The following is a 25716-nucleotide window of genomic DNA, read 5'->3' on the forward strand; positions in this document are numbered from 1 at the left end:
TACAGGAATTTTTTCTTACATTCCCATTCCTTTTTTTCATTTGTTCCTTCAGGTTGGTCTAAACCTTTCAAGAATAAAAAACTCTGGTATCATATTTAATGTGTTCTGAAAAATTAAAGGAAGAGAAACTTTTTTTTTTACATTTTTACATTTGAGTTTTAACTCAAATGTGATACTACTCATCTAAGGCAGCTCAGGGCAATTTTGAGACTTGGCAACTAACCATGTGTGGTGTTGCAAATTGCACAAGTTGTCCCATGGAAACTTGTCTTACTAAAGATAATCCTACAAGATTAGGGCATAAAGTATGACCTAACCCTCCTGGCCCGATAATACAGCCTGTGGTTTAGACTGGTGAAGGAACTAATGGGAAAAATAATTACTAGTTAAGAACACACATTTTCAGGGCTGTCAATTTTCCTATAATTTATCACAAACTAAAGCAATAATTCAACTTACTACTAATGCCTATGTGCATGAAGAGTTTTATTTTTACAAAGGGAACTTCACCACTGGTTAATCTTCAACTGAGGTATTTAGCCAAAATTCTGTAAATTTTCATAGAGATACCTATACTGTGTTATTCCTACATAAAAACACTGTACAAAATTTGTGTCAAATAAATATACACAACAGTTTTGATTATCATTCTAGTAAGGAAACTAAGTGGTTTGAATAATTAATCAGTTACACTTTACTTAAAAAAAAAAAAACAAAACAAAAAACAAAACAAGAAGCCTGTCTATATTACACTTTCAGCAAACATTCAGTTTTACATAAAAACAGGCTTCTAGATGAAGCCATAGTTTAAGTACAATTCAATACAATATAAAAACATAAGTGTCAAGATTATTCAAGTACAATTAAAAAAAAAATATATGTATCAGTTTTCAAATGCGTCAAATGTTACAGGCCACCATGATTTAAATAAAAGGAAAAGTTTGTGGAGAAGAAAAAAAGGTCAAATTTTAGTGAATAAAATATAAAATTGTTGATTCACTTTGTAGCAACCAAAATTAAATCCACAACATATCCTTTAAAAATCATTTTACTTTTTATAAATTTATTTCTAATATGGCCTAGAAGAGTTAGCAATTTACATTCTACTTTTTGTCCCAACCAGCTGAAGACGATGAAACATCTGTACCCATGCCTTGATCATAAGCAGACATAAAAAAATTAACATCTTCATTCTGATTTGCGATGGGATATGATCCCATTCCTGTTCCCAAAAATGTCTGGTGAGTGAGAACGTTGAAATGACTGAATTGATGCGACATCTTTATTGGTCTATTCTGGTAGGTCTGAAAGCTCTTGCTTGAGATTTCCTCGGTAGTATTGTTATTTTCTTCCTTAATAGAAGATGTAGAAACAGGAGTAACTGGTTGCACATTTTCTGAATCAATATTAAGTGACTTATCTGGTGTCAAACCACTGAGAGGTTCAGAAGACAAATGGATTTCAGGTTGCGAGATTTCTTTTAAATCTGTTGCATGTAATCCTTCAGTCTCTGTCTTTACAGTTTCAAATTTGGATGATTCGCAAACTTCTATGTGTGGTGTTTCATCCTCTGAATCCAATGACATATCTTCTTCATCTTTCTCTACAGGAACAATGCAAAAAATTTAGTATGCTTACTCACATCTGTAATGAGATCACCATTATAAATATTACTATAACATGCAAAGTTGCAAATATGGGGGCACAGGCTGGTCGGTGCCATTTTGGAAAATGCCATCAACCAAACCCAGAGGTTAGAGTGCACTCTGGGCCCCCACTGCACCATCAGTGTTTCTTTTTAAAACTAAGGGGGTTGGGAGCCCCAAGACCACTAGGGGCTTTATTTTGAGGTGAAAGGGGGCCTACTCTAGACCACCAGGGACTTTTTTATTGGGAGGGGGTTGTGTGGACACTTTACCATGGGGGTGCTCTTTGGTTGGTGTGGGGGTGGGGTTTAAGGCAAAGGGGAGAGGCTTGGATGGGGCATCAAACATTTTAAAATTATTTTCTATTTATTTGTTGTGGGGCTGCCTCAGGTCTACCTCAGGGACATTTGTACACTTTGGGGGGTGTAGTTCTTTTGAGGCCTGTATCTTTAACAGACTTCTGGGGCTATCTTGATGTGAGTTAGCATCCCAATATCAGAGGGAAAAAAGTAACTACACTTCCCTGAAATGTGATAATATAGCTACATTTTTTCAGTAAGGCATGTTATTTGCACTGAATTGCCTATACGTGCATTTGGAAATTTTATGCATGCAAAGCAGTTAATTTTAATAGGGGGTGGAATTTGCAGCCATATTGGAGCTTAGTAAACCTAGCCCTTAGATTGTAAGCCCTCTGGGGAGAAGGAAATACACTACCTGAATGTATGTTTGAAGAACAAACATACGAATTTGTCATACTGAGTCAGACTGATGGTCCAAACCCAGTATCCTGTTTCCAATAGTGGACAATCCAGGTCACAAGTGCCTAGCAAGATCCCAAACAGTAAACATATTCCATGCTGCTATAATGCAGTGATAAGTAGCGGCTATTCCTTAAGTCTAATTGGTTAATAAATTTTTTGGACTTCTCCATGAACTTGTCCAAACCTTTTTTAAAAACCAACTACACTAACTGCCTTAACCACATCCTCCTGCAACAAATTCCAGAGCTTAATTGTGTGTTGAGTGAAAGAATTTTTTCCAATTTGTTTGAATGTGCTACGTACTAACTTCATGGAGTGTCCCCTACTCTGCATTTTTTTTTTTTTTTTTTTTAAAAGAGTAAATAGACTTACATTTACTCATTCTGTTCTACTCATGATTTTATACACCTCTATCATATCTACCCCCCCTCAGGAGTCTCTTCTTCAAGCTGAACAGCTGTAACCTCTTTAGCCTTTCCTCACAGTTCCATCCCCTTTTATCATTTTGGTCACCCTTCTCTATACCTTTTCCAATGCAACTATATCTTTTTTTGAGATGTGGCAACCAGAACTCTACACAATATTCCAGGTACAGCCTTCACCATGGAGTGGATACAGAGGCATTATGACATTCTTTGTTTTATTCCCCATTCCTTTCCTAAGAAATCCTAATATTCTGTTTGAAATCCTTGGCTCAGTGTATGGCGGCCATCAAAAAAGCAAAGCATTGTCCACTGAGACGCCCAGATCCTTTTCCTGGGTAGTAACTCCTAATATGGGTAGGTTACTTTTCCCCCATGTGCATCACTTTGCACTTGTCCATATTAAATTTCATCTGTCATTTAAATGCCCATCTTCTAATCTCACAATGTCCTGCAATTTTTCACAATCCGCTTGTGATTTAACTCTGAATAATTGTCTCATTTGCAAATCTGATCACTTCTCGTTATCCTCCTTTCCAGATCATTTAAAAATGTTAAAAAGCACTGGTCCCAGTACAGATCCTCAAGGCACTCCAATGTTTACCTTTTTCCACTGATAAAAATGAGTATTTAGTCCTGGTCTCTGTTTTCTACATTTTAAACTGTTTGCAGTCCACAATTGGGCATTGTCTGCTAGCCCATGACTTTTTAATTTTCTCAGGAGTCGCTCATGGAGCACTTTGTCAAATGCCTTCTGAAAATTTGAACACAATATCCACTGGCTCACCACAGTCCACGTTTATTAACTCCTTCAAAAAAAAAAATGTAGGAGATTGGTGAGGCAAGATTTCCTTTGTATAAATTTATGCTGGCTGTTTCTCATTAACCATGTTTTTCTATATGTTCTGCAATTTTGTATTTTAGAATAGTTTTCATGATTTTTACCTGAACTGAAGTTAGACTCACCAGTCTATAGTTTCCTGGATTGTGGAATAAAAATAAAATAAATGCACTGAGGCATGAGTTCTCAATTTCCTGACCCTTTTTAGGACAGATTGGTAGGATAACCGGGGCTTGCTGAATCCCTCGGTTGCTTGGCCACAATACTTTGTGCCTGATGTCTTACCAAAAGGAAATGTAGTGTGTGTGGGGTTTCCCATATCCAAGGAGGGAGGAAAAAGTACAGTCAAATATAATAGAGCCTTAGATGTGGCTGTTAAGATGTTAAGCAAGTGTTTATGGTTTAGTGATTCATATAGTGCTATCCATTTATAACACCAGTCTCATTTTTTAGCAGTTCACACTTGTTAATGTTGCATGTTTCTGTACCAGGGACTGTTCCACTAACATGACAGTTGGTAGATGCCTATAGTTTTGCAGCGGTCTAATTAACCCCTGAAGAAGATGTGCATTTCAAAATGTTGCAATGTCAGGTTGGCTAGAGATAAAAGAAAGGTTGGCCAGACTTAAGACACTGTCTGTACTCTGTGTTACTTCTTGCAACTATCTCACTGCTCAGGTGTCTCTAGAGGTCTGCTTGTACACATGAAAATATGCAAGTAACTCTGCATCCCTCTGGGTTTAAGATAAGTAGACCTCTTCTGGTAAATTTTATTTGCAACAAAAAATGACTAAAAATATATACATTATCAATCTAAGATATGTGATTTCCACAGATTGATTATACATCCATTGTCATGATTTCTTAAGACAAGACCCATAATGCAGTCTTTGTGCTATTTGAGGTCTCAATTTAAAGTAAGTGGACTTTGAATTATTGTGAGTCATCTGATACCAGAGTGAAATTTTGGCTATATACCAAATTCTTCTCAGCATCCTCAAATACCTAGATACCCAAAGAAGAACTCTGGCCTTCAACCTGCAACTCAAATGGGACTATCTTAGCCATTTTTTAAAAAAATTTAATTTAATAAATCAGGTTAGGGAAGGGGATCTATGCCTGACCTGTGTGTGGCAGAAGGCCCTGCTGGTAGGTTGGTTGTGCATTCCTCCTTAGAATAGTACTCCAACACCTCAGATTCTGGGGTGATAGAAAGAAAAATTTGATTTCTTATATTTTTGATACTGCCATGATACTCAACCTAATTTGAACAATAAAAAGGGCTAAAGACTTGGGAGTTTCTGCATATGGCCTACTGCAAGACACTGGACCAGCAAAATAGTAACAATTGATAAGTACTGATAATCTAAATCAGGCAACATGCTGACTTCAGCAGAAGAAAACACAGAGTGTAGCAAAAATATAAAGGACATCAGTTGCTAGGTACTACAAAATAGCTATGACTAAATACGTTCAACACTGGCTATTCACGGGAATGGTAACTAAAATGAGCACGCAGGTGCTCATACATGTGTGTATGGGAGCACAAGCATACATATGCAGGAATTTTAAATCGTGCGTGCAATTGCGCTTGTATGATTTAAAATACACCTTCCATGCATATGTGTGCTAATTTTAAGTGGTTACTCAAGCAAACAAATAGCATATCTTCCTTAAGATTTTGTTAGCTTTAACGCGCATGTAAGCGGATTTTAAAACATGCACACATGAAGGACATTCCCAATTTTACCAATTTTATGTTGAGGTCATCCATAATTTGCGGCTTTAAAAATATGCATTGCTCACGTACAGCCTAGATGCTCGCATGTATAGGCCTTTTAATGCAAGCAATGCTTTTAAAATTCACCCCAAAGGATGTTGTATATGAAGTCCTTTTATGAGAAAATATTTGAACATACATCCAATCAGAGAAGTGTTCTCAACTGCATTCTCATGGCATCTAAAAGATATAAAAAGCATTGCTGACATTGTATCAGAGACAGAGACCACCACCCAGAAGAAATTCTGCATTTTAGTGCTGTGCTGTGCTCCGGTCCAGATTCTCCCCACTGCATTTCTAACCTAGCCAGCTAATAGAAGTTTAGACAGTGAGTTTCTGAGTTAGGGATATAAAAATCTGAAAGTTATATTCTATTTCCCTTAAGGATTGTTTTATTTAGCTCATTAGATAAATATTAAGCTTTTGTAGAAATTCTCTCTAAAATTGTTCCACCCATTCTGACTGGTGGTAGATGGGTGCCATCTAGCATCCAGAGAAAATACAGCAAGCAACTTTAAGCTATTTTAATAAAAAGCATTGTACAATTTCAATATGTAAAGTGTTAGGATTTGGAGCTTGTGGGAAGACCCCGCAAGCTGCTGGACTTACTTCCGATGCTTCCAACAGCTGGGCCTTGTGTTACAGCAGGTCACTACCTCATGTGACATGAGATGCCGTCATGACCACTGCTCCTCTAGTTTCTCTTAGGTGTGCACGTGTCTGACAGCACACTAGTTAAAGGGCCCGCAGTGGGAAAATGCCCGGGGTACTCACCTATGATGTCAGCACCTCAGCCCTATATAAGGGCTTCCCAGACTTCCCCTTGTATCAGCAATGGGTCTCCTGCCTAGCAGTGTGTTACTACCGTGTACCTGTATTTCCAAGCCTTGCCTTCCAATACAGCCTAATCCAGCTTGTCTTTCTTGTTATTTCTTCCAGTGTCTTCTGCTTGTCCATGTCCACTTTCATCTTGTCACTCCAGATCTTGACCTCTTGCTTGGGCCTAACCACTATTTTCTGCTGCATGGATCCTGACCCCTTGCCTGGCCCCGACTATTCTCACCTGCTGCTGCCCTGATTTTGCTCTCCTCTGACCCTTTTAAGCCTACTGTCTATTCTGTCTCTGACATTAGTCTGGAATTTAAGTACCTCCTCTGCCCTAGACATCCATCTAACTCCTGCCGGACACCAGAATCCAAGGGCTCATCCTACAGAAACAAAAGTTGAAGCTCCAGAATGTTTCACTACAGGGTGCGTTCACCCTAGAGGCTGTGTCAATTACACTGCAGCACTAAGGGCTCACACCCACCCTTATAGAAAGTTGTTATAAATGAATCCTTTACATATAGTTGTGCTCATAGGTTTATATACCTCTGGCAGAATTTTAAGATTTGTAGCATTTTAAGAAAACATGAGCGATCAGACAAAACTTGTCTTATTTTTAGTGTGTTTTAAATTAAACTATTATGCATCACAGAATAGCACAATTAAACAAATCAAAGCAATAAAGGAAATAAAATGGTCCTGTTCAAAAGTTTGCATACCCTTAGTTCTTAATATCATATATTGCCCCCTTTTGCATCAGTGATTGCTTACAGTTTTTTGTGATAGTGTGAATGAGGATCTTTATTTTCTCATGTAGTAAAGCTGCCCATTCCTCTTGGCAAAAAGCCTCCTGATCCTGTAAATTCTTTGGTTGTCTAATATGAACTGCATGTCTGAGTTCTCTCAAAAGTGCTCAATGATTTGAGGTCAGGAGACAGTGATAGCCACTTCAGAACCTTCATTTTCTTCTGCTGCAGCCAGTGAAGGGTCGACTTGGCCTTATGTTTCGGATCATTATGTTGGAAAGTCCAAGTGTGCCCCATGTGCAGCTTCCTGGTTGACTAATGCAAATTCTCCTCCAATATCCTCTGATAAGATGCTGCATTTATCCTGCCATTAATTTTGACTAAATTCCTCCTGCCACTACCAAAATTGCAGAGCTCGATTGGCCTTGAGTCTGCTCCAAACCAAAATGCTGATACAATACTGTGTGCTCAGGCTAGAGCACTGGTAGACATGCATCCATAACCCCGATGCAATAATGGGATCAGGGTAATCAAAATGCATGTCCAAACCAGGGGGTAGCTAATAGCAGTCATCACATGTAAATGCCATGTTGATGAAGCTATTAACTATTACCCAGCCCCGGAGCTGGCGTTAAGTTTTGAGGAGCCCCAAAAGTTGAACTGAAAAGCAGAAAATACTGGTTTTCTGTGGTTCCTCTGACTTAATATTGTGGCAAAGTAAAAAAGAAAAAAAAAAAGTCTTGACAGCGGTCAGGTTAGGAAAACGGACGTCACTTAGTTTTTTTGAGCGTCTGTTTTCCTAACCCGTGATTCTGCATGAGTTAGGAAACGGATGCTCATAAAATTGAAAGTCCGTTTTCCTAACCCATGTACACCACTTCTCCCGAGCGCCCGATGCCAAGGTGGTGCCACGGACGCATAGTTTCCCCTCGTGCCTCCTTAACTCAGCAGCTCATTTGCCTAATGCATCGTGCGCCCGGGAAAGGCACGCATTAGGAAAGCAGGCGCTCAATCATAAGTGCCTGTTTTACTCGCAGGGATATTGCATCGCCTGATAGTGTTTATGGTTGTGACCATAAAGTTCAATTCTGGTCTCATCATTCCAAATTATTTTGTTCCAGAAGTTTTAAGGCTTCTCTAAGTGGTGTTTGGCATATTGTAAATAGGCTGCTCTGTGGTGCTGGTGAAGCAATGTTTTTTTTCTGGCAACTGATTGAACTGAGGAAGACAAAGAAATTAATCAAGTCAGCAAAAAGTCAAGCGGAAGAGAGGATTGCCAAGGAGATAAAAAATGGTGACAAAACATTTTTCAGATACATCAGCGAAAAGAGAAAATTCCAAAGTGGAATAGTGAAATTGAAAGGTGGAAATGATCAATGTGTGGAGAGAGACGAAGAAATGGCAGAAATATTAAACGAATACTTCAGCTCTGTGTTCACTAAAGAAGACCCTGGAGAAGGACCATCTCTATACAACAAGAAACTGGAGGGAAGTGGTGTAGATGAAAATCCTTTTACAGTAGAAAATGTATGGGAAGAGCTAAAGAATCTGAAAGTGGACAAAGCCATGGGGCCTGATGGGATTCATCCAAGGATACTGAGGGAGCTCAGAGATGTGCTGGCGGGTCCACTGTGTGACCTGTTCAATAGATCCCTAGAAACGGGAGTGGTGCCGAGTGATTGGAGAAGAGTGGTGGTGGTCCCGCTTCACAAGAGTGGGAACAGAGAGGAGGCTGGTAACTACAGACCGGTTAGCCTCACTACGGTGGTGGGAAAAGTAATGGAGTCACTGTTGAAAGAGAGAATAGTGAACTATCTACAGTCGGAAGAAATGATGGACCAGAGGCAGCATGGATTCACCAGGGGAAGATCCTGTCAGACAAATCTGATTGACTTTTTTGACTGGGTAACCAAGGAATTGGATCAAGGAAGAGCGCTCGATGTCATCTACTTGGATTTCAGCAAAGCTTTTGCTACGGTTCCGCACAGGAGACTGGTGAATAAAATGAGAAGCTTAGGAGTGAGTGCCGAGGTGGTGACCTGGATTGGAAACTGGCTGACGGACAGAAGACAATGTGTGATGGTAAATGGAACTTTCTCTGAAGAGAGCGCGGTTTTAAGTGGTGTACCGCAAGGATCTGTGTTGGGACTGGTCCTGTTCAATATCTTTGTGAGCGACATTGCGGACGGGATAGAAGGTAAGGTTTGTCTTTTTGCGGATGACACTAAGATCTGCAACAGAGTGGACACGCCGGAAGGAGTGGAGAGAATGAGACGGGATTTAAGGAAGCTGGAAGAGTGGTCAAAGATATGGCAGCTGAGATTCAATGCCAAGAAGTGCAAAGTCATGCATATGGGGAGTGGAAATCCGAATGAACTGTATTCGATGGGGGGGGGGGGGGGGGGGGGGGGGAGGCTGATGTGCACGGAGCAGGAGAGAGAACTTGGGGTGATAGTGTCTAATGGTATGAAGTATGCGAAACAATGCGACAAGGTGATAGCAAAAGCCAGAAGAATGCTGGGCTGCATAGAGAGAGGAATATCGAGTAAGAAAAGGGAGGTGATTATCCCCTTGTACAGGTCCTTGGTGAGGCCTCACCTGGAGTACTGTGTTCAGTTCTGGAGACCGTATCTACAAAGAGACAAAGACAAGATGGAAGCAGTACAGAGAAGGGCAACCAGGAAGGTGGAGGGTCTTCATCGGATGACATACGAGGAGAGATTGAAGAATCTAAATATGTACTCCCTGGAGGAAAGGAGGTGCAGGGGTGATATGATTCAGACTTTCAGATATTTGAAAAACTTTAATGATCCAAAGACTACGACGAAGCTTTTCCATCAGAAAAAAATCAGCAGAACCAGAGGTCACGAGCTGAGGCTCCAGGGAGGAAGACTAAGAACCAATGTCAGGAAGTATTTCTTCACGGAAAGGGTGGTGGCTGCCTGGAATGCCCTTCCGGAGGAAGTGGTGAAGTCTAAAACTATGAAGGACTTCAAAGGGGCGTGGGATAAACACTGTGGGTCCATCAAGTCTAGAGGACGTGAATAAAGAGGAGGCAGCAAAACACTGCACGGAGTGGTAGTAGCCACAGAGGCATTCACGGAGCGGGATGCCAGTGGTTGGTGTTCCACCTTCACGGAGCGGAAGGATGGAGGGCTGCCATCTCCAAAAAAACAAAACAAAACAGGGGTAGGTAAGAGTATGGGGCAGGGATGTGGCCTGCTTGTTGCAGCGGTTGCTACCCCTAATTGAGCTGGATGTTCACTTGGATGCATATCCGGCGCTGCTCTCTACATTGGTGGTGGGGTGGAGGGGAATTAGGGCTGGAGGGTACTGGAAGCCAATAGTAACAGGTGGGTGAGAAAAAAAGATAAAAAAAAAAAGAAAGTGCGTAGCTTGCTGGGCAGACTGGATGGGCCTTTCGGTCGTCTTCTGCCGTCATTTCTATGTAACTCTAAAATGCAGTCCATTTTTGTTCATGTATCTCCTTATCGAGCAAATTGAAATACTCAAACTACTTTCTTTCAGAGAAGCCTGTATTTCAGTAGAAGTTGCTTGTGACAGTTGTGTCTGAAATCTTTCTTGGTCTACCATGGTATTAACAGAAACCATAATTTTCACTTCTTGATCTGAGCTTGAACAGTACTGATTGGCATTTTCAAATCGTTGGACTTTTTTTTTTTTTATATACTTTTCCTGATTTATAAAGTTGAACTACTTTTGCTTGCATATCCTTTGACAGTTGTTTTGCAATCCCCATGCTTCAGTAACCAAAGTCAGTGCAGCCCTGGATAAAATGCACAAGGGTTTCTCAAGAGCTAAGAAACTCAGACTATTTATATACAGACACTAAGTATAATCAAACAAGGTACAGGTGGGGATACCTACCCTTCATTGCTATCTCAACTTGTGTGTCAACTTCAGTGTATATTACCAGCCCAAACATTCAAGAGTACGCAAATTTTTGAACAGGACCATTTTATTATTTCTTTTATTGTTACAATTTAATGATTATGCTATTCTGTGATGCATAGTAGTTTAATTTGAAACATTAAAAATAACAGATGTCTTTTGTCTGATCACTCATGTTTTCTTAAAATTCTACACAGCTTTCAAATTCTGCCAGGAGTATGTGAACTTATGAACACAATTGTAATTGGTGGATAATGCTGAGAGGGGGAAATACATATATGTATAGAGGAGAGGATTAAAGTATTTTTCTGATTGTTTTTGCTTTGTTTTTGTATAGAGCATTATTAGAGATACAAAGAAATATGAAATATTATGGTACTGTTAGTAGGAACCGTTTGATTCTTTTACAACCAGGAAAGGTTTTATTCACGCTCCACAATTTACCACAGTAGTTAAATGGTGGGTCCATAGTGATATATAGGACTCCTCCTTTAAGAACATAAGAAAATGCCACACTGGGTCAGACCAAGGGTCCATCAAGCCCAGCATCCTGTTTCCAATGGAGGCCAAATCAGGCTACAAGAACCTGGCAAGAACCCAAACACTGAGAAGATCCCATGCTACCAATGCCAGTAATAGCAGAGGCCATTCCCTAAATCAACTTGATTAACAGCAATGGACTTCTCCTCCAAGAACTTTTTTAAACCCAGTTACACTAACTGCACTAACCACATTCTCTGGCAACAAATTCCAGAGCTTAATTGTACGTTGAGTGAAAAAGAATTTTCTCTAATTAGTCTTGAATGTGTTACTTCCTAACTTCATGGAGTGTTGCCTGGTCCTTCTACTAACCGAAAGTGTAAATAACCTATTCACATCTACTCGTTCAAGACCTCTCATGATCTTAAAGACCTCTATCATATCCTCCCTCAGCCGTCTCTTCTCCAAGCTGAACAGCCCTAACCTCTTTAGCCTTTCTTCATAGGGGAGCTGTTCCATCCCCTGTATCATTTTGGCAGGGCCGGAGGAACCACTAGGCGAGCTAGGCCTGTGCCTAGGGCGCGCCGCAGCAGGCAGCAGAATTTTGAAAGGGCAAAAGGTGCCCTTTCAAAATTCTACCAGCCTCCAACTCGCCTAGGTGGAGACCAAGCGCCGAGACTTAGGGGGCGCCGCAGCAGGCTGCCAGCTCCCGACTCACCCTGCCTCCCCCCGGAGTGCCACCCTCCCGACACCCCCGTAGTGGTCAAGCGGAGGTCCCGGGAGCAATCTGCCGCTCCCGGGGCCTCAGCTGCCACTAAGCAAAATGGCGCTGGTGGCCTTCAGCCCCTACCATGTGACAGGGGCACCAGTAGCCCCTGTCACATGGTAGGCACCAGTAGCCCCTGTCACATGGTAGGGGCTGAAGGCCACAGGCGCCATTTTCCTTAGTGGCAGATTGCTCCCGGGACCTCCGCTAGACCACTAGGGGGGGTGTCGGGAGGGTAGCACTCGCGAGGAGGCAGGGCGAGTCTGGAGCTGGTAGCCTGCCGCGGCGCCCCCTAAATCCCGGAGCCGATCTTCCTTCTGTGAGTGTGTGTATGTGAGAAAGGAATCTGCCAGTTTAAAAAAATGAAATATGATAATACATATACCTGAACTTTTGAAAAGTTGGATGAAAAATTAAATTACTGAATTTTAAGCATCCCTCTTCTAGAAAATAAAATTTAACTTAAAGTGGGTAGAGACAAATACTAAAGCAAAAAAAATTAAAGTATTTAAAATGTTCATCTCAGCAAAATCACAAATTTAAGATACTGATGCCAGTGGGGGTTTTTTTAAAGCATAATTTAAGCATGAAGACTAGAATAGAATCTGAAATGATTTTGCTTTTTTTTTTTTTTTTTAAAGCCTTTAGAAAATGTATATTTTTAAATGACTGGAATCTTCCCATTTAAAAGGGAAGCCGACTACAGATGTCTTTCTGTTCCATATCTCCCACATGAATAATCATACAACTGATAGTTTGAAGAAAGACACTTGCTTTATTGTCTGAAAGCGTAAAACAAGATAAGCTGTACAGTGTGGGTGGCTATCCCTTGGGAGGACAGAACCTGAAGGAAGGGTGTCAATTCTCCTTTTGATAGGAATGTGGTTCTCTTATTTAACGGTCGGGAGCATCACTTTCAGTAAAAGTGAAAAATGCTGCAACTCTGAAAGCAAGGTGCTTCTGTGAGAGTGTAATGTGTATGTAAGTCAGGGAGGGTGCTTCTGTGCGTTAATGTGTGTGTGCGAGAGAGATGGAGCATGTGTGTGATTGAGAGCTTGTGTGTGAGTGAGATAGAGCATGTGTGTGATTGAGAGCTTATGTGTAAGTAAGAGAGAGCGAGAGCATTGTGTGATTGAGAGAGACTGGCCAGGGAGGTGACGTGTGGGTGGGGGTGTGTGTGAGAGAGTGTGTGTGTGTGTGACTGGCCAGGGAGGTGACGTGTGTGTGTGTGTGTGAGTGTGTGTGTGTGTGTGAGACTGGCCAGGGAGGTGACGGGTGGGTGTGTGTGTGTGTGTGTGTGAGAGAGAGACTGGCCAGGGAGGTGACGTGTGTGAGAGAGACTGGCCAGGGAGGTGACGTGTGTGTGTGTGTGTGTGTGTGTGAGAGAGACTGGCCAGGGAGGTGACGTGTGTGTGTGTGTGTGTGTGAGAGAGAGACTGGCCAGGGAGGTGACGTGTGAGTGTGTGAGAGAGAGAGACTGGTTGTGGTCCCTAAGGAAGAGGACTGAGGACAGCTTCAGCAGCTACGGCTGCTTCTGGTATGGCCTGCAAGGGAAAGGAGTAGGAGAACTGCTGGAGAGGGTAAGTAAAGGTGGCTTTTTAAGTTCATTTTTCTTGATTGACTACCATTTTAATTATTGGGTAGTATGAGCTGTGTCTGCTGTTTGAAATATTTTATTGGTGTTTGGTAAAGCTTTCAAAATTTGCATGAGTCTTTAATTATTGGATATTCTATTCATCGGCTGTTTTGAAATTATTTTATTTGTATGATTTTATAATTATGATTAATGATTTATATATCTTTATTGATTTGTTTCATGAGGAATGGTGAATTTTGTTTTTCCATTGTTATACTGTATAGAGTCTGGCGTGATGTGTTTTACAGTTCAGTTTTTGTCTGAACATTTCTATTTATACTTTATGTGGCTTTATTCTGTATTTGGTGAGGGTTTGTGTTCTGCATGCAAAGACTGAGATGAAGCATTCTTTTAGCATGTGGTTTCTCTGTAGGGATCTGTAGTAGCTTGGCGTGTTCTGTTTTCCTGATAGGAGGTGTATTGATATTTTAGATTCTGGTGTAATATTTTTGGTATTCTTTTTCATAGGTAGGGTTGTTATTCTTTGAGTGTTGGCAGATAGTACTGTGTTGATATGGGAGAACCATGCTGAAATATATCATAATAGAATTCCAAGATGCAAAGTTGCCTTATGAATTCCAAGATGCAAAGTTTTCTTGTTGCATTAATCAGACATTATCCAGACCGCCCAAGCCTCTAGCCACTCAGCAAACTGCAGGCACACCAATCAAACTGCTTGTACCTCCACTATGTTCATGTTCCACTGCTACTCTGCTGCATTCCAGCACCCTTGCATCACCAACTCCTGATATCAAGCCCCCCAGCCCCAGAGGTTTGCATCTGTTGTGAGTACCAACCAGTCCATCGTCGTCAGGGAAATTCCCTTCCTGAGATGGTCTGTGTGCAACCACCAGTCCAACTGGGATCTCACTTCTAAAGGAAGGAGCAGCCTCATCGCGTAGTTCGTCAATTGTGTACTCCATCGGGAGATCAAGACTTGCTGAAGAGGGTGCATATGTGCCCTCACCCAGGGAACCACTTCTAATGCGGCAGCCATCAACCCCAGGACCTGTATATAAGACAACATGGTCAAACAGAGTTCCTTAGGGATTGATCTCGCAGCACCAATGTGTAGATCTGAGACTCTGGCAGAAACACTCTGCCCTGCCTTGTACTGAATAGACTCCTGAGATACTCCAGGGTATGAGATAGCTGCAAATTGTTCTTGGCCAGATTCATTACCCAGCCTAGTTCCTGTAGCAAGGAAGCTACCTGCGGGAAGCATGAAGACTCTTCCAATGTCTTGGCTCGAGTCAACCAGTCATCCAGACAGGGGTGAACTAGAATGCTCTACTTGTAAAGGGCCACCGCTACCACCACCATGACCTTGGAAAAGGTCCTGAATGCTGGGGGCTAGTCCGAAAGGCAAGGCCTGAAACTGGTAATGATGATCCAGCTTAGCAAATCAGAGGAAATGCTGATGTTTCTGCCGGATGGGAATATGCAGATATGTCTCCTTCAGATGCAGAGACATGAAGTATTACCCTGCTTGGACAACCATGACAGAGCGCGCTGTTTCCATCCTGAAATGGATAACTCGTAGTCTACCCTCTTCTGAGGGGAGTTGCATGGAGAGACCATAAAGGCATCTGGAGGAATACAAACAAGTTCTATAGCATACCCATTCCGAATCACTTCAAGAACCCACTGATCTGAAGTAATCTGGACCCACCTGTGATAAAACCGGGATAGGCAATCACCCATTTCCCGCACCACCAGGTGAGCCCGCAAATCTTCATTGGGAAAACTGCAGAATTCCACCTCCAGAGCCCGCATCCTTTCGAGGACCTCGGGGGCGAAAGGACAGACCTGCGGAAGAGATGAGATCTCAGAACCTCCCTGTAAGGCCAAAAACTCCCCTAGTCTCAAAGACCGGGCAAGGGGTTTCTTGTCCTCTGGCAAACGAGACCCCCTGGGGGTCTCCCCATTTACTTGCCATTTTTTCCAATTCACTGCCGAACAAAAGTGAGCCTTTGAAGAGCAGCTCAGTAAAGTTGGACTTTGAAATAGTATCTGCGAACCACTTGCGCAGTCACATTAGCATTTCCTCTGATTTGCTATGCTGGATCAGTTACCTGAACACAATAACTGAAGCAGCTCCTCTGGTGACTGTGCATACTAAGTCACAGCCCGTATCAGCCAAGAAGGCGGCCCCTGGTTCTATCATATGTCCAAGATCGGACCCAGCACCACCAGATTTTTGACAAAGATGCAAGGTAACCTGGGCTACCCAAGGTGCAACAAGAAGCAATTTGCAAGTTCATTATTACTGCCTCAAAGGCTTGTTTTCAGGATAGCCTCAATCCTCCTATATTGAGCATCCTTCAGTGCTGCACCTCCCTCTAACTGGGATGGTGGTACGTTTCGTGATAGAACACACTAAATCATCCACCCTAGGGAAACGTACTTGCTCTCTGGCCTGCAAATCCAAGGGGTATAAACCCCCCCAAGATGTGTCCCCTTTTAAAAGACGCTTCTGGCACACTATTCCAGATCAATCAACTCCTGGACTGCATCCAAGAGGGAAAAGAAACAAGAAGCCTTGTGCAGGATGACCAAAATAGGATCCTTTTTCTGCATCCCCAAGGAGTCAGGCCCAGCACTCAAAGGGTCTTCAGGGTCTGAAATGTCAAACCTGGCAACATCTCTGAAAGAAATGAAGAAGAGTTCTATATGGCTCTAAATCTGGAGAAATGTCCCCCTTCCTCCCCAGGAGAGCCAACCCCATCATCGGTATAATCCTGATCCACCTGCATTCAAGCTCTGTCAGACCACACTGTGCCACGGTGCTTGACTGCGGAGAAAGGCGAAGGAGCACTCGAAGCTACCTTAGTAGGTACTGCGGCTCCAGAAGATCAGACCTGTAGAAGAAGAATTCTAGGGCGATAGCACAGGAGAAAGGCGGAGTAAAGAACACAAACATAGGTAAATATAGGTTCTTCGCATTTATACAATTGTTTACTGTGTATTTAAATCTGTGCACTGTTGAATGTGCATATGTAAAATAAAAGTAGTCACTGGATGTGAAAACCGTTATTGTCCAGTTTACTTTGTGCCACACATTTTTCTTTTGTGAAGAATTCTACCCAGGAAAAGGAGGACAGTTCCATTCCAGGCTCTATAGGCCTGAACCTGACGTCCTGCAAGCCAGTGTCCCCTGAGGACTCGACCGGCAGATCAATCAAGGGAGAGATACTTCTGCCGTGTTTTCCTTGGTCCCATTCCCCTCAAATCGAGGTGATGGACCATAGTCAGCAAAATCAGGAGGAAAATCTGAGCATAAAGAAAGCTCCGGCTGAATGGCCCTGATGTGGCATGCAGCACAGACAAGCGCTTGTGTTTCTTTGCCGTGGGCACCATGCTATAAGCGTGCAGACCGATGAAGGCTTGTGCCTGGCTTAACCACATATAAGCGTGCCCAAAATGGATGCACAAAAATGTGCATCCAAGCCCACACGCCTAGGCAGCTCGTCCAACTGGACGCCCAGTACCATTTGCACAAAAGAGAATGGACGCACACATGGATGTGCAAGCATGCGCCAACAACTTGCAGCAAAAAGCATGCAAAACTACCCCACAGCCCACCACGCACTAAAATAAAAGAAGCCTGGGAGCAGAGTGTAGCCAAATGGCTGCTCAACCTGCCAAGCCTGTAATCTCCCAATTCACAAAACTCCCCAGACAAGCAAGACAGCTGAATACTGAGGAAACAGACTATTCTCTCCTGCTGTCTTCCTCTTGTTGTTTTTTGTTTTTTTACTCACAGGCAATCCCCGAAAGGAAATGCATGTTCTCTATCTGCTGGAGATGGAGAATACTGGCAGGCTGATGTCAGGGCAGCACTATATAGCCGTGACATCAGCTTTTGCGCCATGTGTATCTGCTGGCAGAGGTACATAACCCACTTGAGGGGATTGACCTGCCCGAATACATAGGAATAGAGGGGTATAGTTTCTAGATCAGGGTTGTCCAACGTATGGCCCATGGGCCAGAATGTGGCTCGCCAAGCCTTTCTATCTGACCCGTAGATCGGGCGCGAGGAAAAATTCCCTTTTATATCTAGCAGCCATTAAAGCAGAGGTTCCCAAATGGGGTTGCAGAATTCTCATTTGGGGTTGCGGCTACCTTCTGATGGGGAAAAAACCCTTTGATTTGAAAAAAAACCCCACTTCCGGGAAAAGAAGCCCGCGCATTCTGAGCCACGAGCTGCAACAGGGGCGGATGGACCACTCAGGCAGCATCTTGTCCTGCCATGTCCCACAATACCCCCCTCACCTCCCGCCGAGTCCAGAGTTGATCGATGCCGACAGCAAAGGCAATTAAAGGCTTTCTTTGCCTTCCTCTGCTGGTGTCAGGGCCTTTCTGCTACACTGCATCCCGCACCCCTCTGATGCAACTTCCTGTTGTCGCGCGGGCAGGACACTGTGTAGCAGAAAAGGCCCCAACGCTAGCAGAGAAAGGCAAAGGAAACCTTTAATCGCCTTTTCTGCCAGAACCCGGAACCCAGCAGGCGGGAATTGAGGGGAGAGGACAGTGTGTGTGTGTGAGCGAGCTGTAGATGTGTTGGACCTGAGGGGGGATGTGTGGGAGAGCTGGAGATGTGTTGGACCTGAAAGGGGGTTGTGTGTGTGGGAGAGCTGCATAAGGAGGGGACACAGAAGTTGCCTAAGGAGGGGCATAGAGGGAGAGAGTTAGTCTGTTTCGGTCCATTCCAGCTTTTAGACACCCATTGTAAATATTGACAGCAAAAATGGCGGCATCTGTGAGTGGAAGTTGGATGAGTAAAAAATGTAAAGCTGATGTCGAAAACCGTGTATTCAAAAGTTTGTGGACAGATGACTTTTTCGTGGTGGAGCATGTAGGTAAAATATTTTGTGCTTGATTTGCCAAAAAGTTGAAAAGGAGTACAACAAAGTGACATTGCACTACAAAGCATGCAAGTAAATTCGATAGCCTCGTTGGTCAACCACGAACTGATCGCATTAGCTTGTTGACACAAAGCATCATCAGCCAAAAGTCTTTGTTTAAAGTAGCCAGAGTTCTGAAGCAGCAGCAAAGGTCAGATTTTTAATAGCAGAAACCATAGCCAAGAGAGGAAAACAGTTTGCAGACGGGAATTTGGTTAACGAATGCTTGGAACTATTTACGGATGTGGTTTGCCCAGATAGGAAGTCTTTTGGTGCAAAATGTCAGCCTCTCTCAGACTATTGCTAGAAGAGTTGATGAACTGGTGACAAACATTCAGAGACTGATCAAGAGACTTGATGCTTGCAAGTTTTACAGCTTAGCAGTTGATGAAAGCACAGACATAAGTGACACAGCTCAACTGGCAATATTTGTAAGAGGAGTTACAGAAACGTTTTCTGTCGTCGAGGAACTGCTTGATATTTGTCCTATGAAGGGCATGACGACAGGATAGGAGATCTTTGATAACGTTAAGCAGGTAATGGAGAAGTTCAATCTGTGTGAGAACAAGATGATTGGCATAGCAACAGATGGAGCGCCAGCCATAGCAGGGAAGTGGAACGGATTTGCGTCCTTGTTGGAGAAATCAGTGCCACAGGAAGTCATCATACACCACTGCATCATTCATCAGGAAAACTTGTGCGCCAACAAACTGGAAATGAAGAATGTGATGGAAAAAGTATCAAGTGTCAACGTCATATGATCCAGAGGTCTCAACCACAGGGAGTTTAAATCTTTTCTGGAGGAAGTGGGCTCAGATCATGATGTGATTTATTTCAGCCAAGTTCGATGGCTCATCAGATTCTGGAGTTTACGTGGTGAAATAAAGACATTCATGGCCAACAAAGGGAAGGATATAAATTTCCTAGATGATAATTCGTGGTTGAGTGACTTGGCATTTCTGGTAAATATGACCAAGTATATGGCAGACGAACGTGAAACTACAAGGAAAGAATCAGCTGGCGCACAAATTGTACGAACATGTTTTATTTATTGAGAAATTGGAGCTTATTCATTCACAGTTGATTCTGAAGAAAGTTGTACACTTGACAGTCCTTTCCACGAGACCAACTGACACAGCGCAACATGAGAATTACTCAGAATTAGTTGTCATACTGATTGATGACTTCACACAAAGGCTTGAGGATTTCAGAAAACACACAGACATCATAAAGCTCCTCAGTAATCAGTTTCAAACTGATCCAAAAGACCGTGCTGATAAATACCAAATGGAACTCGTTGACATTAAGAAGGACAGTGACTTGAAGAGAGCTTTTACTGATCATGGTCTTCTGAGATTCTACAGTTCTTATGTTCACCGCACAGGTTCCCCAATTTGTCACAAGATGTCAAGAAGTTCATTGCTTTGTTTGGTAGCACCTACTGCTGTGAACATTTTTTTTTCAAGAATGAAAAACACAAAAACAAAGTCACAGTCTCTGCTTACAGATGAACATTTAACAGCATCATTGGGCATTGCAAGCTCTACAGTTGGAGCTAACAGACTACTTGTGTAAACAAAAGCAGTGCCAGATTTCCCACTGAACGTGATTAGCTTATGACGTTTGGTCCTTATGACATAAGAGACTTTGGTTCTTTTTAGAATCTAAATTTTAGAGTAGAGTAGATTGTTGGACTACACTGGTCTAAAAACTCTCTCAAGTTGTCATTTGGTGCTTATTTTAATATTAACAATATTGTTAATCTGGCCCACGAGATGTTCAACAATTGTTCAAGTGGCCCCCGAACCAAAAGGTTGGACAACACTGTTCTAAATGAAGTAAATGACTACTTCATGGAGCAGTGGGTCCAGGAACAGATGAGAGGGGGGAGCCATTTTAGAACCAATTTCTAGTGGAACACAGGATTTAGTGCAAGAGGTTCTCGGCAACAATCATAGTGCAATCAAATTTGACTTACTGACTGGAGGGAGGACTTTAACAGCTCTAGTATTAAACTTCCAAAAAGGAGATTTTGATAAAATGAGGACAATAGCTAGAAAAAAACCCCAGAGGTACAGCTAGAAAGGTTGAGAGTTTACACTGGGCATGGTCATTGTTTAAAAATACCATCTTGGCTAGATTAACCGCAGAGGCAAGATGGCATCCTGATCAGGTGTGAATTAGAGCTGCTCCTTTCCTCACAAAATTTTCCTAAATATGCCGCCGAAGCCAAAAGGGAAGGTGAGGGTATTCTCCTGAATACCTACCCAATTGTCGGAGCAGACTCTTATAACTACCTTCCTCACCCAGGGAGCTGCACAAAACGAGGTGGTGAATCCAGTTATGAAAACGCCTGGAGGAGAGGCGACTTTACTAGGGACCGACATTTCCCTCAGCCCCCCCACCCCGATACACGTCCACAGGCAGCCAGAGGAACTTTGACCCTGGATGCACAGCAGACGGCGCGGACCGATGAGGTCACAGCTGCAGGTCTGCTGGGAGAAGCGACAGCGAGTTTCGAGGAACCAGGAAGTGGAGAGAATTCAGCGCAAGGAGAAGTGCCAACCCACGCTGAACTAGTAGTTTCAACAGCAACCTCCAAATCAACCCCCTTGACATCAGGTGCCTGACCTGAAGCTCTGGTAAGGCCAGCGGTCGTTACCCTTGAAACCTTATGGGAACTGTCTGCGGGGCTAACACTAGCAGTTCGAGATTGCAACACTAAGTTGGACTCTTTTGCCTTACAAGTAAATAATAAAATTCTCACTCAAGAAAATACCTTGACTCAGCTTCAAACAACTGTGGGAAAAGTAGAAACGGAAATATCACAACTTAAAGAATTTAATATTGCTACTATACAAGATAGATCTGCTCTCTATAGAAGGTTTGAATTGCTGGAGAACTGGAACCGCCGTCTAAACTTAAGATTAATCAATTTTTCCAGAATAATGGGGGAAACGCCTATTACCACGTTAAAAAGATATTTTGCTGAAGTCCTTTTACCTGAAGCTCGATTTCCACTAATAAATAAAGCTTATTTCCTCCCAGGGGAAAAACGATCAAATGAACAGGTAGTTCCCCCTATTGATCTTCAAAATTTGACTAACTTTCTTGAATCCTCTGCCATAGAGATTATTGACGTTTCCACACTCTGTTTCCTTGATAATGGAACAAGACATCAGTAGGCTAATGATATTATACTTCAAAAATTTAAATATACTGTTCCATGGCAGTAAGGTTCAAATGTTCCCGGATATCTCAAATGATAATCCAGGAAAGATGGAAGGGATTCCTTAATATGAGGCAGGAGGTGATATCTCTAGGGGCTACCTTCTTACTTAAGATACCCTTGCAACTGTATCATTAAAAAAAGAAGCTGCCTGTGTGTTGGTGGTGAGGGTCGAGAGCTTCTGGCCTGCTTTTTCTTTGAATTACATACCTCATGGGAGCCGGAACATCAGCAGCATTTGCTTCCTACATCCGGGGCCAGCCAGGTGACGTCGGGAGGAGGAGCCGGGTAGGCATAAAACCTAGCCTACGTCGGCGAGAGACGCTGCCTGTTTGCTGGTGGTGAGGGTCGAGAGCTTCTGGCCCGCTTTTTCTTTAAATTACATACCTCGTGGGAGCCGGAACATCAGCAGCATTTGCTTCCTACATCCGGGGCCAGCCAGGTGACGTCGGGAGGAGGAGCCGGGTAGGCATAAAACCTAGCCTACGCCGGCACGCGGCTTGTCCCGGCGACTATCGACTAAAGGCGGCCCTAGAGAACAACAAAGCTAAGTAAAAGATTATATTGCCTCCTTGCTACATTCCTATCCGGGTTTTTCTTTGCTATGCCTCATACCAAGAGGAAAGCAAAGATAAGAGAACTTTCTTCTACATCTACTCCTACAAAAACTATACAACCTAGAATAGTTGAATGTTTCAAGAGGACATAGACATCAACCCCGGTGGGGGCCGCTAATGATTCAATCCTGGAGCGAGAATTGAATCATTTGGCCATAGAAACATCTTTAACCCCCGGGGCCCCAGAGAAACCAGTTCCCCCTCCAGCAATGATAGCTGGAACCTCTCCTGAGAAAGACCTTATTACCAATATGGGAAGGGTATTGAATGAGTCTAAGTCTATAAGCATGGAAAGTACTGAAAATATGGACCTCCATACCCCCAAATTGGCTTCAGGAGAGGAGGGACCCTTTAATCAGCATAAGGTGGAGGATCAAGTTATTGGATCTGAAGACATTTCGGTTATAGTACCTCAAAAATGTACTATGGAAGAATTAGGCCTAATGATGTTAAAAATGCAAAACTCTATCAACAGTCTTATGGTATCAGTGCAAGACGCTTTAAAAAATGATGTAAATACTAAAGAAAAAATTGTAAAATTGGAGAATAATGTAAATGAATTCGGGAGAAAACTGGATGGTGTACAGGAAGTACAAGTTAACTTAATAAAATCAGTGGAGGAGTATCAGGGGAAGATACTCTAGAAAATCAGACTAGGAGAATGAATCTTAGGTTTCTGAATTTTCCCAAAACCCATCTTATAACATCTTTGGAATTAGTGAATAGCTATTTAAAAAATGTGTTAAAATATTCGGAAAACTCTTTGCCTACTATTTTAAAAAGTTACTATCTTCAGCAACCCCAAGGGGGAGAGCAAGTAGAAAGCAAAGAAAATTTAGACTTAACAGAATTTATTGAGAGATCATTTGAGTCTAAAATTAATACTAGAGCTACACTATTAGTACAATTTTTATCTCCTGTTGAAAGAGATACGATACTAAGATTACATTTTAAACATCAAAATGTAGATTTCTATGGATTTCCTATAAGGATCTTTCCAGAGGTAGTACGTACAACCCAGTTTCGAAGAAGGAAATTTATAGAGATGCGAAGTGAGGTCTTAGAGAAAGGTGCTCAATTTACATTAAAATACCCTTGCAAGTGCCATATTAGACAAGGAGCGGCAAAATATGTCTTTAATGATCCAAATCAGCTTAGAGTATATTTGGATACCCATCCATAAATTATTATGCTAAGTTAAAGGGGGGAGAATAATTGAAATGTGGATAGGCAATATTGGGTGTTTTAAATTGGTTTTCCTCTCAGTATCGCTCCATTGTTGCATTCTTAGCAGTAGATTGTTCTCTAGTTTACCTGTTCATTTCCTTGTCAATAGGATGATGTTATAGGAAAAGTGAGATGTAAACTTCTTTATTGTATAAATGATGCTTGATTAACATTATCCTATGTATTTACTTAAGTTTATAAACATTGAAATGTAGTTAAAAATAAAATTAAAAAAAAAAAGAAGCTGATACATTTTTTTTTTCTCCCCAGAGCAACAAAGGCTTTATTTAGATTCCAATGCCCCTCAGGGAATCCCGTAATTTCAGGGGAATAGAGAAAATACACAGCTTCCCCTTTTCAGGTTAAGCCGTATTAATTAATTTTTGTTTCCTATATTGTCCTCGAAAGTTGCCTCCAAAGTCTCTATTATAATGAGAATTGGTTACTACATTAGAAGTTTAATTTTCTTGAATTTGTCAAAGTGAATGTAGTTTTGTTTCTTACTAATGTATTGTAACATGTTTCCTTTATATCTTATGATACAATTGTATTAGAAAAGTGATACATAAAGAATTTAAAAAAACCCCAAACATCTTAGAATCCTAGCCCAGATGTATTCCATGCACTGATAAATGACCACCAGCATGGTTAAAAGATGAGATGAAAGAAGCTATTTTAGCAAAAGAACTATTAAAAAATTGGAAAAAGGATACATCTGAAGAAAATAGGAAAAAGCATAAGAATTGGGAAGTTAGATACAACACGTTGATAAGACAGGCTAAAAGAAAATTTGAAAAGAAGCTGGCCATAGAGGCAAAAACTCATAATAAAACATTTTAAAATATATTCGAAGCAGAAAACCTGCGAGGGAGTCAGTTGGACTGTTAAATGATCGAGGAGTTAAAGAAGCACTTAGAGAAGATAAGGATATCAGGGAAAAAAATAAATGAATTCTTTGCTTCAGTGGTAACTGAAGAGGATGTTGGGGAGATACCCATGCCACAAACTGTATTCAATGGTGATTATGATCAGAAGAACTGAAACAAATCACAATGAAGGTAGATGATGTAAATAAGGCAGATTAACAAACTAAAGAGTAGCAAACTGCTCAAATCAGATGGTATACATTCCAGAGTTCTAAAAACTCAAAAATAAAATTGCAGATCTATTACTAATAATTTGTATCCTATCATTAAAATCGACCATTGTACCAGAGATTGGAGCATGGCCATTATAACCAATGTATTTTGGGTACCAACAGCTATTTTACATGAGAGCCCTCTTTCTAGAAGGAGCTAAACAGGTGAGGTCAAAAGAAACACTGCAAAGTGTTTCTAAAAAAAATTTTGAGAGTTGTTCAATTAAACTGTAGGGTAGACTATCTGCTTAGTGGCTTACTGCTTGTGGGGGCTTGGATGTTTTTACAGTAAATTCTGATTTGCTTGTTTTATAAAAACTTGTTTGCTTCTGCGGCTTCATACTTCCAAGCAACAAGTAAGCAGGACTATAAATAGGGATTCTGTGTGTGTAGGTGGAAGTTAGATTCCATAGGCTAGCTAAATTTTTGCTTGCAGGACAGGTGAGGAAAAAGACCTCGGTAGGTCTCTTATTCTCTTTCAAAAGGTACCAGAAGCAACCAACAGCTGAAGGATGGCTAGGAGACATCGTAGCACCAAAGCTGTTGCCATTGTTACTTCTACTGTCCAGATGGATGTCCTGATCCAAAGAGAAGAACCTGTTCAGTGTGAAAGATGTCAGCATACAGACTCTCAGGAAACAGGTGGTGGAATGCAGAGGAGGTGGCAAGAGTAAGTAGTATTTGGGAGAATAAAGTTAGCTTTCATAAACTACAAGACAGGTGACAATATCTGGAAAAGCTAAAATAAGCTAGGAAAGTAGTCAAGAATGTAAAGATTCA

At 41.9% G+C, this 25716-nt stretch overlaps 1 protein-coding gene across 3 annotated transcripts in view; it reads right to left on the reverse strand.

Moving 5' to 3' along the window:
• Nucleotides 1-467: 467 nt before the first annotated feature.
• The window catches only part of TASOR (transcription activation suppressor), a 387184-nt gene continuing 361935 nt past the window's right edge, over nt 468-25716 (reverse strand). For 2 of the 3 annotated variants that reach the window (XM_029600919.1, XM_029600917.1), the window contains 3 exons: nt 14616-14827; nt 4798-4873; nt 468-1603 (listed from right to left, as the gene is read on the reverse strand). In XM_029600919.1, the coding sequence (XP_029456779.1) occupies nt 1104-1603; nt 4798-4873; nt 14616-14827 (788 nt within the window). In that variant the 3' untranslated portion in view covers nt 468-1103. The remainder of the gene's footprint in view (nt 1604-4797; nt 4874-14615; nt 14828-25716) is intronic. The other variant, XM_029600918.1, reaches the window with a different exon arrangement.

The sequence above is a fragment of the Rhinatrema bivittatum genome, chromosome 4 (genome assembly GCF_901001135.1).
Source record: "Rhinatrema bivittatum chromosome 4, aRhiBiv1.1, whole genome shotgun sequence".
Lineage (NCBI taxonomy): Eukaryota > Metazoa > Chordata > Amphibia > Gymnophiona > Rhinatrematidae > Rhinatrema > Rhinatrema bivittatum.